Source organism: Euprymna scolopes, chromosome 35 (assembly GCF_053919585.1).
Source record: "Euprymna scolopes isolate OS-2025 chromosome 35, ASM5391958v1, whole genome shotgun sequence".
NCBI lineage: Eukaryota > Metazoa > Mollusca > Cephalopoda > Sepiida > Sepiolidae > Euprymna > Euprymna scolopes.
This window is the reverse complement of record NC_136516.1, coordinates 58751238-58767137: the sequence shown is the minus strand read 5'-3', so window position 1 is coordinate 58767137 and position 15900 is coordinate 58751238. Positions and strand designations below refer to the sequence as shown.

Sequence of the window (15900 nt, the reverse complement as noted above, 5' to 3'; positions counted from 1 at the left end):
GAAAGCCATTTGCAAAGTCTGTCAAATGAAAATATCGCGAGGAATAAAACCATCTAACATGACCACAACCAACATGTTAAAACATTTAACTATGAAGCATCCAAATAAATTGGAGGAGCAAAATAAAAAAGAAAAGGAACAAAAATTACCAACTAGTCACTCAGAGCAGTTTTATTAGTGAGGGTCGAAATCGCAGTGTCTTTTTTTTTTTTTTTTTTTTTTTTTTTGCCTACGTCACCATCTAGGTGTCACCATTTTTTTAAACCCTCCTTAACTTCAAAGAGTAAATACAATATATACAACTAAAAAAATAATTTTTAAAAATGCTGATTCCATTCATGAAAAATTCTTTTAACTAGAAATTAAAACTTAGGTAAAGATAGCTGACTGACAGCAACAGGAGCACTGGTTAACTACTGAACCACGTGGAAAGGTGGGGTGGGGGAGGAAAAAAAGGAAATTAAATGATGATAATAAATTATGATAACCGTCTTTGAAAGGCACTAAACTCCTAAAATTTACTTCTTTAAAATTTTAGATGGCACTCCCCGGCGATTTTAAATCTCTCTCTCTCTCTCTCTCTCTCTCTCTCTCTCTCTCTCAAAAAAAAAAAAAAAAAAATTTAATTTTGAAGTTTGGGAAATATATATTTATTATAACCAAATTCCTGTATGAAGACTGGATCTACTTTATTGGACGTTAATTTGTGAGATAAGTAATTTTTCAATGTTTTTAAAGTTTCGATTATCAATTAAATTTTTTTAATTGCATTTATTTTTCAATTTATTTAAAAAAAAAAAAAAAAGAAGTCTAATAAAAAAAATCACTTAATTTTTAATTTCGACAACCCTGAGAATTTAATTAAAAAAAATATTGAAATGTGACATTTTTTTATTTAACATTTCTATTAGTTCAATTAATTTTCTTTCAATAATTCATTTCAATCAACAAACTTCACCATTTTTTGTTTGTTTTTTTTTATCTTTTCCTGTAATTTTGATAATTATGTTTGCTCAATTTTATCTAATATTTCATTTGTTTTTTATAGTGGTATCATTTTTATATGTGTTCCTTTGATATACCCTATTTCAAAATTAGTTTGGCTAAACTTATTCTTCACGTTAGAAACAACGTGTAAAAGCAATGAAAAAGTAAGAAAAAATAATAGGTGTTAACTACTCCTTGTGAATTATGGAGGTCTGAAGAACTGCCGTCACAAATACAACTATCAATAGCTAAACAAAAAATCGTTTTTGAAATTCCTTTAATTGTAACTTTTCGCTATACCTACCTTTTGGTATAAAACACAAAAACTTTCGATTAATGGTATTTCTCATATATGGTCGTTAACTTTGGAAAGGTTATTTTGTATCTACGGCGCCATGTCACGTGGTATATTGTTTTTTTTTTCATCACGCACGTTCATTTATAAATTATTAAATCAAATATTTATCTTTTTTATATTTAATTAGTATATATTTTCTTTCTCTTCCGCTATATTTTTTTTATTTAATTCATTAAATCTGTTAATTATGAGGACCAAAATAATGAATCGTGTGTATTTATTCTCTAATTTTCTTGTTTTTGTTCTGTTATATAAATTCTATTTTATTTGTTTTTTCTCTGAAGGATAAATTCTATTTTCTTTGAGTTTTTTTTTCTGTATTCCAATTAAGTAAAATAAATTTTCTCTAAAATAAATTTTGCTAATTTTTCCGTTTAGTTTACTATATAATAATTTTATTTAAACCAAAACACGACGGTGTAGACATAAAATATTTCTTCCAAAGTTAGGGAACATATTTGGGAACTACCGACCATAAGTATAAAACTACCTGGTATATTTCAAAACAATAAATTCCCTCGGAATCGGAATCGTACTTGGTATCGGAATCGTTAATCAATATTTTCCTGGAATCGGAATCGTATAAAAATTAGGAATCGTCCCAACACTAATATATATATATATATATATATAAGCTCGCGTCCATTACCTTATAGCTGCTAAACTTCTGACAATATGGATTTAGACAAGCCTGTTCTACTGCAGATATCCTACCTGTAATCTCTGAATGTATATACCATACACTGGACAAAGCCGGGGAGGGTAGAACGGTAGCCCTAGATATGTCCAAGGCTTTTGAAAGGGCTTGGCACAATGGTTTTCTTGGGAAATTAGATCATACAGTATCATTTGACGAATACTTAAAATAATAAAATTCATCTTAAATAAGAGTAGAATCCTCTACATTCGTACATCTAAACAATGATAAATGTGGATGTACCTCAGAGATCTATCCTTGGACCTGTATTATTCCTAATATTCATTAATGACAGCCCTGATAAAATTGTCTCTGACATAGGCAATTATATGTTCCGTGTTCTGGAGTCGGCAAACTAGGCAATCTCTTCATCTGCACTGAAACTGGAACCACCAAGAATATTGTGTATCCACAAATATTAGAAAATTAAACATTAGATACATGCATTTTTTTTTTTTCCATTTACACCATTTGAGCTACAGCACCACGTGGCAGGGTACAGCTAGTCTATAAATATAAAAGCAAAAGTGTGTGTGTGTGTGTGTTGCATATTGGGTTATATAGGGAGAGTCTTAGTGAGGGATGCTTAGAAAGAGTCTTATTATAGTGAGGGATGTTGTAAGACTCAGAGAGAGAGAAGTTGTATAAGTTGTTGTACGAGAGACTTAGATAGATAGTTCCTGTTAGGAGAGATTCTTATATATGAAAATGTTCATTTCTTTGCTTGTGTAGATTAGGAGAAGAAAGCTCTTGGAGTGAAGGGATATAGTGTTCAGACAGTTCGGACATTATGTAGACATGAAGATGTTGAGACGTGTATGTAAAGACATATATTAACACAAATACATAATACAATTGGACTTTACCTTTCTGTAGGAATCTTAAGACACAAGACGAGCTTTACAAAAACATAATGGTTTATTCTTCACACGGCCGTGATTCCATCATCAAGAATTCAAAGTTTCACATTTTTTCTTGAAGTGACGTCTCGCTTCCAGACGTCTGAATCCCTCTGAGTTTTTTCACTGACTGTCTTCTTCTAACTAAAGTTTTTCTCTATTCTAGAATTTTCTATTTTCCGTGACGTCATACACATGTTAAAACATGTGCATTCTTCCACGTGTCCTTGACATACGTGTCCAAAACTTTTCCTATTTCTCAAAAGGAATTTTAACCTATATTCAATATGTTAAAAACATTATCTTATACTGCATTCTTTCCATTTAAAATTTCATAATAAACTTGACAGCTCACATTCTTTTCTTGAAATATTTATCTATTTCTAAACAAATGTTTTGTTTTACATTTTTAAATTCTCACACGTAATCTATTTCTAAACTAGATTACGAGGTTCGAATTTCGCCTATGCCATTTCATTTTCATTTTAAACTAAATTCTCCATTTTTATACTTACATGAAATGATAATATCTACAAGTTAACAACTGGAGTCGCCTGTCAATAATTTGCCCGACTTTGAAAAGATAAATATTCAACAATTTTTGATCGCCGCATGTGCATTTAGCTTTTTCGTATTAAAGAAAAAAGAAGAAGCGAACAGACTCGCGGTAAATAAAACAAACGGTGTTGCCCGAATGTTTGGAGGTGCCTGTGGTTGTTAATGAAAACCTAAGAATAAGCAAAGTAAAAAAGAAAACAAAAACGAATGTTAAAACTTAAGCGAGTGGAGGGGGGGGGGTAATCAAAACATCGAAAAAAACACACAAAAAGAACTAACGTACGGCAAACGAACGATGTTAAATGTAAAAATCGAAAAAAAAGAAAACGGAAAAATGAACGTTAAAACTAAAAACAAACAAAAAAAACGTGAAAAATGGCTTAAATAAGCCTGTTTGGAGGGGTGGGGGTGTTAATGAAAATCTAAGAATAAGCGAAGTAAAAAAAAAAAGAAAACATAAAAATGAAGCGGGGTGGTACCCGGGGGGGGGGGTAATCAAAACATCGAGAGAAAAAACACAAAAAAAACTAACGTAATGCAAACGAACGATGTTAAATGTAAAAATCAAAACAAAAAACAGAAAAACGAACGTTAAAACCCCAAAAAAAAAAAAAAATGTGAAAAATGGCTTAAATAAGCCTGTTTCGATATTATAATTTAAAAAATCGGTGGATACCCGGGTGTTTTTGGGTGTGTATGGTCGGTTGGGGGTGTTAATGAAAACCTAAGAATAAGCGAAGTAAAAAAAAAAAAAAAAAAAAACGAACGTTACGTAAAAATAGCTTAAATTTAAAAAAAAATCGAAAAAAAAAAAAAAAAGAAATCTCACACCACGATTCGAACCCAAAATGTTTAGATAATGAACCAACACCCTAACCAACTGACCTTACACGACGTACATGAAATTTAGTCAGTTCTTCAACTATTTAAACTAAATCAGGTCATGACGTCATTTGACGCATGCGTAGAACCGGTCGTTGTCACGAGAGGACGGTTTTTGTTAACCCCTTTCCCCCCCCCTGTAGAAAATTGTTGATTTCGGAGTGAAAATATGAACGTTTTTGGCCAATTTTTCGATATTTTTCGGGCGAAGGATGGAGCTTCAATATGATACCAAGTTTGTGAATTTTTGTTCTGTCTGTCAAAAGTTTTTAGCGGACACACACACATACATACACACATTTTCACTTTTATATTTATAGACTAGCGAGGAGTACTCGGCGTTGCCCGGGTGTTTGTAGGTGTGTGTGAAAAAAACCCGAAATGTGAAAAAAAAAAACAGGTGCCCGTGAAAAAAAACGAAGCCTTGACGCGCAGTTGGAAAATAGTAAAGTGTGAAAAAAAAAAAAAAAAAACAGGTGCGCGTTTTTGATTGACGTGACGGCGATAGGTATTCAGCAGTTAGGATTTTGTGTGGGACTGTTTTTAATGAGGTCAATAAATCGGTTTGTTTGTTTTTAAAAACCTGCTCCCTGTTTATTAGGGGGAGCGTCTCGTCTCGAAATGAAAGCTACCGCCAGTAATTAGAGTCGAGTTTCGCTTTTTGTTTATACCGAAAACCGAATGTAACGCGTGCCGATGCGGGGAAATGTGGAATAATTAACGTTTGAAAGTCAATAGAATTAAATAGACAGGCGAGCTCCATGGTTAAGTGTGAGATATTACAATTTATAGATGATATAAAAAGTTTTAAGAAGTTGTGAACCGAGCAAGCGCTTCTCTGAAAGAAGCCTTTTGTGGACGTCGAGGAAAAGCATACATACATAAATTTTCGCTTTTATATATAGATGGTGACTGTGTTTTTGTTTTCTTTTTTCACATGTATGATGAACCTTACTGTTTTTAATATTTTTGTACTCAAACATGTTTTGAAGCGGAGAGTAATAATGAAACTTATTTCATTAGTGATGATTCCTACAAAAACATATTCTTTTGCAGATGAAGTAATGAATACCATTATAGTGTTAAAAAAATCTTTGATACACAATTGTAGATTTTCTTTTTAACATTTTCAAATTAAAACCTATATTTAAATCTTTATATGTTGGTGAGTGTACAAGCTGAATAATCCTTGCATCATCTGCAAAATAGTATTTTCTTAGATTTCAAATTTTCACATTAATATGTTACACTTGCAATTTTGATCATAGATTTAATTGTTCATTTTGTTAATGATATAAAAGGATGTAGTCTACTTTGCTCTCTCTCCCTTCTTAACTGAGCCAAGAGTGAATAAACAATAAAAACAAAGTATGACTTATTTTTAATAGGATTAATACATGCAATTGATACTTTATATTCTTTTGAGAACAATCTTTGTATTCAATTAAAATCACTCAACTGAAATATTCAATTCTACAAAATCAATATTTGGTTTCTTTGTTATACCTTTGTTCATCTCCCGTTCTTTTTATCTCAATTTTCATTTTTTTTTTATTTGTTCCAATTCTGTTAAATATTTTGTATGATAGTTTGTTTTTACCTTTTTCGAAATTCCTCTTATCCCACCTTAAGATCTTCTATATTGTTCCTGTTCTTAATCTCATCTGTCAACCAAAAATTTATTACAATCTATATTTAAGAATATATTTCTTTTTTTTGCTAATAGAGCAAAAAGAAATATATTCTTTTTAAATTTAAAGAATTTAATTCTTTCTTTCAGACGGATTCACTTAAAGAACTTGAAAGCAGACAAGATGCTATTTTTGCTAGACTTCACAACATCCAAAATGAATTGGATAAAATATCGAAAACTAGTGACAATAAAATGGCCAGAATAGAACAAATTTCAAATGGGCCATTAGTGGTAAGTAAAATAGTTTCCCTTTTTCTTGCTTTGTAAACCTATTCTGTTAATAATTGTTTTCAATGACAAAACTGGAGACATCTAAATGTTTGCTACAAACACTTACGAATATCCCTCAAAGAGAAAAATTTTCTGGTTGAATTACTAAAAATGCAAACATTCTATAGAATTTCTGTGATTTATTCAAATACCAAACTCAAAGCGGTCACCCAGAGTTCAGCTTTTTCCTCCTTAGTTTAAATTTTCTTCTTTTTGTACCTTTCCATTTATGGTGGTTTTTATGAATGATTTATATATTAATCTGATATGTAGTCTCAGGGAATACATGTAATTTTCTTTATTTCTCTGATACTTGTCTCTTTCAACAACTTTTCATTTAAGGCTCATTTTCTGTCCGGGTTTTCTATTTTATTTGAAGAAATCAATGAATGTATTATGTATGCGTTTCATATGTTTCTTTTGTGTCTGAATTAGTGTAATAGGAAAGTCTAATTAGATTTTTTACCCTATCTTATACATTAAATTCCTCCTTTTTCTGTTTCTTTTCCCCTATTTCACTTTATTCTGTACTAGCATTTCAGCCTGGCGTTGCCCGGGTGTTTGGAGGTGTATGTTGAGCAAAGATAAAGAAAAAAAGTGGTAGTAGGAAGGCAGGCTTGAACCCGTACTGTGAAGGAGTTAAAAAACGTGATGTCTTTGCTGTTACGACCACTGTCAAACCAGGAGTGATGTAGGTTTTAATTAAGCACCGTCAAACCAGCTCAGCGTTGCCCGGGTGCTTGTAGATGTGGGCGTTTTAGGGGGGGGGGGGGGGTAAAGAAGAACAAAAAGGAAACTTAACTCTGTTTAAATATTAACAAATAAGATTAAAAATCAGCGATTTTAAAAAATGGAAAAAAAATAAGGGAAGGAGTTTGGTGACAGGTCGGCTTGAAACCGGCGCCTTGAGGCCCATAGGCTAAGCCTGAACACCTGCGCTACAGCGACAGTCAATGTAAGAGCGAGTAAAAAGTTAATGTCGCTATTCCCTAGTTTTTAATGAGGTCAAATCGTTTTACTGCGGTATAATTGACGGTGACATTTACATCCGGTTTCTGTTTTTATACTGAAAAGTAAAACCAACATGCGGCGATCCGAATATGTGGAATATTTATCTTTTCAAAGTCAGGCAAATTAAATAGACAGGCAACCCCGTTGTTAAATCATAGATATTATCATTTAGACGTGATATTTTCGTTTTATATATATACTAGCGAGGGGTACCCGGCGTTGCCCAGGTGTTTTTCGGGGTATGTGAAAAAAACCCGAAAATGTGAAAAAAAAAAAAGCCTTCACGACGCACAGTTGGAAAATAGTAAAGTGTTTTAAAAAAAAAAAAACAGGTGCGCGTTTTTGATTGACGTGACGGCGATAGGTATTCAGCAGTTAGCATTTTGTGCGGGACAGTTTTAAATGAGGTGAATAAATCGGTTTGTTTGTTTTTAAAAAACCGCTCCCTGTTTATTAGGAGGAGAGAAATGAAAGCTACAGTCTGATATGACGAAGTTGACATTGAACAAACGTTACTTAGCTCTCTTGAGACAACTGGCTTTCGGCCTGTTATTAGAGTCGAGTTTCGCTTTTTTTAATATCGAAAACCGAATGTAACGCGTGCCGATGCGGGGAAATGTCGAATAATTAACGTTTGAAAGTCACTAAAATTAAATAGACAGGCGAGCTCCGTGGGTAACTCTGAGATATTACAATTTATAGATGATATAAAAAGTTTTAAGTTGTGAACCGAGCAAGCGCTTCTCTGAAAGAAGCCTTTTGTGGACATCGAGGAAAAGCATACATACATACATACATTTTCGCTTTTATATATGTAGATATGTATATGTATATATATATATATATATATATATATATATAGCTCAAATTTTTGACCCAAACTGATTAAAAAGCTTACCCTATCTCTGAATACCCTTTATGTAAAATTTCAAATGTTTAGACCAGAAATTATCTGAGTAATTTGGTAAAGACTGCAGAGGTCAAATTTTTATAAACTTTGATCCCTATTATGACCCCCTTAACATTTATTGTTTTGGGCTCAAATGAAGTTATTAAGTTAGATCCATGTCCAAGGAACCTATATCTAAAATTTCAATTGTTTATACCCAAAATTGGCGGAGGAGTTTGGTAGAGTTCTCGTTGAACTTTGACCCCTTAACAATCTAATTTCTGGCCGAACACGGATTACAAAGATTTTCCCAAATCTCAGTATCCTGTATATCAAATTTCGAGTCTGTAGACTTAAAATTGACAGTTATTGCGTAGGGAAATGTACACACACGTTCATTTTTATAGATATATAGTTTTTTGGTCCACGGACTTAGTCGGATTTGGACCTTAAAATTCACCCTTGTCCGGTCATTCCAAAAATACTCAATGACTACTTATTACATTTTTCTGAAATTTTGCATAAAGTTTACAACTAGGCAAGAGAGGAAATGTAACATTCTCAGATTTTTGTTTCTCTTAAATTTCATATTTATTTGTAAAATTTTGAATTTTTGTTCATTCTGATCTCCATTCACATTTAAATTGTGTTATCGTAACACAAACCTTTGCAGTAATTTATCAATCTTTTACTTTCATTGTGTTTTTTCTTTTAATGCTCTCCTACATTGCTCTGTTCTGCTTTCTGATGATGACTGCATTTGTATTCCCAGCATTTTTGCCAATGCTTCAACTTGGGAATGTTGTTGATAAGAATTTTTTTCTATCCATTTGTACAATTCAGTTTTCATATTTATTCGCTTATCCAGCATATAATTTTATTGTAATCTACTCTTTCATTATTTCTGTTTTATGCACATTCGAAAATCTAAATTTTCTCTTAAATCTACAATTATGATTTTTTTCAAGTAGAAGTTAGAAAAAAACAGTTATTAAATTACATTTTTTTCTTTCTCTCTAGTCAAGATAAAAGAAATAATTTAAAATATAAACAAGAAAAAATTACATTTACAAAAATAATTAAAAGCTTAAACCAAATATTGAACCCAAGTTAGCCAGCACAAAGAAAAGAGAAAAAAAAAAAGGTGACAACAAATATTGGTGAAGGTGGGGTTAAATTGTCAAAGTGAAGGTGGATGAATCTAGCAAATAATGTCATATGAACAAAGAATGACTGTAAGGCAAGAAATGATTCCTGTAATAAATCCGATAGTAAATTATTTTTATAATAGGATCATTTTATGGAAACAGTAAATCTCCAAAATTAAGAGTATAAGCAAAATATCAATGATGATACATTTAGAAATTAATGTTTTTTTTTTGTTTTTTTTTTTGTTTTTTTTTTTTTTTATAGAAAATTGCATTTCAAGATCTTGTGATTGGAGTTGATCCCAGTTACATGCCATTATCTCTGTTGGTACTTTATGAACAACTTTCCCAGCTATTTAAAGTGAAGGTATCCGTGTTTGTCCATTCTACTGTGAAGGAAGCTCCTTTTCCACTTTTTCAAAGACTGCTTCAATCTGCCCTGCCAGCAAGACAACCTGATGATTGTCGCACAACAAATGACTTTCTGCTCACATTCATTTACAAACACGGTCAGTATTACAATTAACTTGTTACATTTTATTACTGTTTGCTGAAAAGCATCAGCGACTGGTGATTAACAGTTTTAGTAAAAATGTTAAGACTAAAGTATTTTCACCAGCAACAGATTCTTGTACATATACGAGTTTACCAACCTTGAAAAGCAATGCCATTCTGCTAGTAAGTTTATAAGTCCAAGTAATACACAGACATATACAAAAATTACTAGGTCTTCTGACATCCTATGTTTGGTCTGTAAGTGAAGTTTTACATTTATTTGTTTGCCAATTTTTTAAAATTTTTAATATTGACCCCCTTAGCAGCTATTTTTACCAGCTTTCATATATAAAACAGTGGTCCACTAAAAATGCAGTCATTTGAGCCACCTTGCGCCGCTCTGCAACCTTGCGTCTTGGAGATGCAGTCTGAAAAAATGGACACAGATAGGCACACAGACATAATGAGTTTTATACATATAATATATGCACACACACAAATAAACAAACAAACAAAAAAAAATGTTCTTGATATCTTTGTTATTCTCCAATGCCATTTCCTTGGCTGTCATTTTTTATCATCTGATTACTATGCAGAAAAAAGAAAAATCACTTGATAAGAACCAACTTTTGTGTAAATATATTGAATAAATTTATTTAAAACCATGGCAACCCAGTCAATAATTATTGGTTTATTTTTAATAACTTAATACTTTTATTTTCTTTCAGTACGTCAAGATTGCTCTTTGATGGTCAATCCCGAACAGCAAACTTACATTTATGGTGAAGTGAACGTTGTTCGTTATCTATCCCGACTTGCTGACCCTAATTATGATTCTGATCCAGTAACTTCAACACAGATTGACTATTGGTTAGATTTGGCTAGTCTCATGTTGTGGAATGGAAACAGTAAAACCAGCTCCCAAATGATTCAAACCATTAACTCTGCATTGGTCAAGAGAAAGTGGTTAGTTGGTCAAAATCTTTCATTAGCAGATGTTATTGTTTGGTCAGGGCTGCATTTTGCCAAAATGATGGACAAGTTGCCCTCCAATATCCAAGTCTGGAGGAAAAACTGCGAGAATCATCCATACTTTAAACTTGCCACGAAAATTCACAAATGATTTTTATGATGACAGAAAAAATGATTTAAAATTTATCATTTTTACTCTGTTCTCAGGAATCTCATTAAAAATTTAAATTTCCTGTTTTCCCTCTTCATTTTCTTTAAAGCTGCAATGATTTTTCTCTCTTAAAATTGAAGAGAAAAAAATAATACCCTGCCGTAAGTAAGACATTGCAAACTTTAAATTCTGTCTTAATATTGTTTATAACCAGAATGACAAAGGCAAACAGTTCTTTTTGGAAAATGCATTTAAAATATTCTATTTAAAATAGGGTTTTTTTGTTTGTTTTTTTTTTTTTTTTTTTTTTTTTTTTTTTTAACTGATGGCATTTTTATTGCATATAAAAATGAAATTGTAATTTCTTCACTTAAGAGATGAAACAACAAAGCAGATTTAGTAGATGCTTGGGAAAATGACTGATTTCATTCGCACAAAACTAAGTTGTTGAAGAATAAATAAAAATTATTTCTGACGAGCTGTAAAATAATGGATGAAACAAATAAAAATAATTTTGATTTTTAATATAAATTGTTTTGTTTTTTTAATCTTTTTTCTGGATAAAAAATACAATATTGAGATCTAAAAAAGAGTGAAAATACTAAGAAAAGGAACAAAGATTAGTTATGGGGAAAAAAAATTTAAATTTCGGATTAACTACTTTACTAAAAAGAAGAATGAGAGGTAATTTGAAACTTTCAAAATAAATAATAAACATTTTTGTAACTATAGCATTTTTGTTTTTCTCCTTCGTCTGGAAATGTATTTACAGAGCAAATTTCAAAAACTAAATCTGTTAACCAAATCAATTTTTTTTTTTTACTAAGATGGAATTAGAAGAATTGGCAAATATCTAAAAGGGAACTACAAAATTTTTAATAACTATAGGCTGAAATATATAAAATGTGACAGTAAATAAAGTGCTAAGTAATAATCAGTTCCATGTGGCAGCCTTTTGGGAGTTGATGGTTAAATCTTTAGTACACACTATATAGCCAGAATGTAATAAAGAATTACTACTTTTACTTGGTTATGGCTGATGGAATAAAAACAATTTAATTCCATAGATTAAATAAAGGGTTCCATTCAAAATTCAATACAGATTCCTAAGTTTGCATAAATGCATCTGGAGAAAGCTGAGATTACATCATTTGAAAGATTGGTCGTACGAACAACCGTAATGAATAGTGTGTCTTGATATTGTAGAATAGTCTAAATGTCAGTGCAAAAAAAAAAAAAAAAAAATTTCTTTTTAGGGTTTAATTGAGGAGTTCTAAATAAATCCACAAATTGGCATAACAAACAAGTAAGCAAATGATAAAAAAAAAATTTTTATTCTTAAAAAAGATATCCATTTCCATTTTCAAATTGGTTTCCAATCCAATTTAAAACTGAAAACTGTAAGACCTTTACTAGCAACATAAAACAAATCAATGGAAGCTGGCATTAAAAAAAATTGTATGGATACTTTCATTTATTACGTATTAAAGATTATTAATTACTCAAAATAAATGTAAAAAAAATATTTGATTTTAGGATTCAGTTATATTTGAAACAATACATTTTTTATTGTTCTAATTATCTGTAATTTGTATCGAACTAATCAAGTGATCACTTGATATTTGTATAGTTTAATTAAGACATTAAAAAATGAAACTATTTTTTGTTTATTATTATATTGTTTGTACCCGTTATGGAATTAAGTTCTCATAAAAATTTTCACATTATTTGATCAAGTATTTTTTTATAGGGGAAAATTAATTTTAATGAGATCAATTGTATCACAGCCATCTTGCCTATTTCGCGGACGAAGTGTGTGTGTGTGGGGGGGGGCAGCTAAGATAACTCCAATCACCGCTTGAAGTTATTTTGAAACATTGGTAGAAAAAATACCTAGATAAATATTTTAGCTTTTTTCACTTCTTTTACAGGGTTTCTCTCCTTTTTTAAATCCCTTTTTCATCTTGTCCTTAATCGCCTTTTCGTTTAAAGACCATCCCCCCTCCTCGTCTGCAAAACAGACAATACAATCAATCGCATTAAAATTTGATTTTTCGTTTGCAAAAACAAAAAACTACTTGATCAAATTAAGTTAATTTTTTTATGAGCACTTAATTCCATAACAGGTACGTACAATATTTTTTGTTCAATGTTTTCAATCACTTTTACTAAGATTGAGAGTTCTAATTCTAAAAGGAAACCTGAGAAAACCTCTCTTCACCAACACTGCAGTTTACAACACCAACTCTTAGCTTCGATGTCAAACATTCATCTCCCCAGTTCGTCCCTCCTAATCAGATATTTTCCCTAATATGTAAATGAATGCCATATAAAAAAATCCAGCTCCAAACACAAGTTCCTTCTCCCTTTCTTTCTACAATCCTACACCAGATATGCCAAATAGGTATGCTACCACTTTCTCTTACCTTGATCTCACTATCGCACAAATGACAGAGAGACAGTGCTCGCTTACGATGCGTGTTTCTGCATAAAATAATTACCATTTTGCGTATTGTTATTATTTTCCGTATTGTTATTTTCCGATTCTATCATTGTCTTTTCTGGTTCTGTAAGCAAAGTTTCTGATTTTATTCTAAGAGTCAATCAATACTCAGGATTATCCTCGTATGGTATGCTATTTTTATCATTTTCTGAGATTTTTATCTGTTCTTCCATTGCCAAATCTGGTAGTGCATTGAGAATTTAAGGGTTTTACTTGGACACGTTCTCCCACTTTATATAAAGTGGCAACAATTATAACTGGTGACGGCCTAACATGACTTTTATCAGCTGTTCATATAAGTAGATCCCATTGGCTGCTGCAATTAATGATCATCATTTATACCAGTATACAGGTTTTTAATTAAACACTACATTCTTACTGCAATTCTTATGGTTTTTTTTTTTTTTTTTTTTTTTTTTTTTTTTACATAGGCATCACCATTATCAAGACCAAGAGGCCACTCGAGGATAAGGGTTAAAGAGTGTACACTAGAAATTGGACAATATAAGTAATAGTAATAGAAATTTGGTAAATTTGTTAACTTATATGGAACGGTTCATCAAAAACTTGTTTACATTAGACTTGAAGACAACCATATTGTAGTCAGCTGGAAAGCAGGAAAACAGAAGAAAATTCCATAGGCGTGCAGTTCTTAGAAGCTTTGTTCATGGAATCTACATCTAGGTTTATGCATAGATAGAGTGAGGGTAATTATTGATAGTGTTTTCTGCTAGACCGGTGTTTCTTGTGAAAGTTTGGCGGGTGGGGGGGCATAAATTGGAGCTCAGTTGAGCACCTGCCATGAAAATAATGATAGAGCAGAGACAAACTCGCAACATCTTTTCTGTGAGAAAGGGGTTGCGGGGAAGAGAAAAGGAAATCCCCTACGAGGCTACGAAGTCTATTTTAAACTCTATCAAAGTAGAATACGTCCTTTCTAGCAGCTCCTACCCAGATGTGGCAACAGTACTCCATCCTTGAACGTACCTGGCTCTTATATAAATAGAGAATTGCATCAACAGTGAGATATCTACTGGATCAATAGAAAGATCCCACCATTTTTCCAGCGGTCTTGGCAATGGATTTAATGTAAGTGTTCCATTTAAGATCAGGAGTAAAGGTCAAGCCCAGAAGCTTGTCAAAACATGAGGTCTCCCCAAGACATGAGCCATTCATTTCAAATGATGCCAGATGTGGATCAGAGCGTTGATGATGTAAAGATAAAAGCTTAGTTTTAGATGCATTAAAAGTAACAGGCCACCTCTTTCCCCATTGTACCACTTGCTCACGATCAGAGAAGAGAAAATTGGAGAGAACTTGGTAGTTTACGGTCTTAGATGGGCTACCATAGATAGTAGTGTCATCAGCATAAATTCCTATGAATTATGTAAGGATGTGATTTGGAAGATTATTAATGTAGATCAGGAAGAGAGTTGGGCCCAGGATGGAAGCCTGAGGGCCTCCAGCATTAATACTGTGAGCTTCTGATTTCTACCCATCGACCACTATTATGAATCTATCAAAGAGAAATGATTTAATAATTGAGAAGACATTTCCAGCTATACTATAGCTAGAGATCTTAAGTAAACCTTTATGCCATACTCTATCAAAGGCCTTTGATATGTCAAGAGCAATTGCCCTAGAAAGGTAGCCTCCGTTGAGAGATTCGCTAATCCTATGAGATATAACTAAGCACATTTGCTGTAGATCTAGCAGAACAGAAACCATATTGTGTGTCATTGAGAAGGTTATTTTTGCTGAGATGGTTGATTACTTCTCTATTTAACAGATTCCAGTAACTTACTCATGACGCACAGGAGACTTATTGGCCTGTACTGAGAGGGAGATGAGCGATCACCTGAATTCTTAAATACAGGGCATACTGATAAGATTTTCCAGGGTGATGGGAAACAATTCTCCTTAAGACAACGCTTAAACAGTTTTGTAAGTATGGGCCCTAATTCTAGTTGAAGTCTTTTGAGTACTATAATTGGAATACCGTCAGGGCCAGTTGTTTTACTGGAATCAAGGTTTTTGATTAACTTGTCAACATCACGTACAGATATTTGTATATCACATAGCGTGTTTTCTGATACAGGAGGAAATATTGGGGGTTGGTGGCCTTGGTCGCAAAGGGTAGAATTAGCTGCAAAGTTCTTGGCAAAGAGTTTGGCTTTGTCTGATGCTGACAAGATTACCTCAGGTCCATTTATGATAGTTGGGATAGAACACACGTTTCTATTAAGGATTCTGTTTGCTATTTGCCAAAACTGGTGGTGTGGTTACATGACTATACAGTTATCTACCAGGAACTAAGGGCATCAGTTACATATTCTGAGCCCCATCCGCTCCCTGTTCATCTGTAAATTTTTGGAAATTATTGACAT

The 15900-nt window shown here is 32.3% G+C and overlaps 1 protein-coding gene across 1 annotated transcript in view; it reads left to right on the top strand.

The window, feature by feature from the left end:
* The window catches only part of LOC145259869 (aminoacyl tRNA synthase complex-interacting multifunctional protein 2-like), a 77265-nt gene extending 65724 nt beyond the window's left edge, over positions 1 to 11541 (top strand). The window contains exons 2-4 of the mRNA XM_080117744.1: positions 6162 to 6305; positions 9658 to 9901; positions 10616 to 11541. Of these exons, the coding sequence (XP_079973870.1) occupies positions 6162 to 6305; positions 9658 to 9901; positions 10616 to 11010 (783 nt within the window). The 3' untranslated portion in view covers positions 11011 to 11541. The remainder of the gene's footprint in view (positions 1 to 6161; positions 6306 to 9657; positions 9902 to 10615) is intronic.
* The last annotated feature ends 4359 nt before the right edge of the window (positions 11542 to 15900 follow it).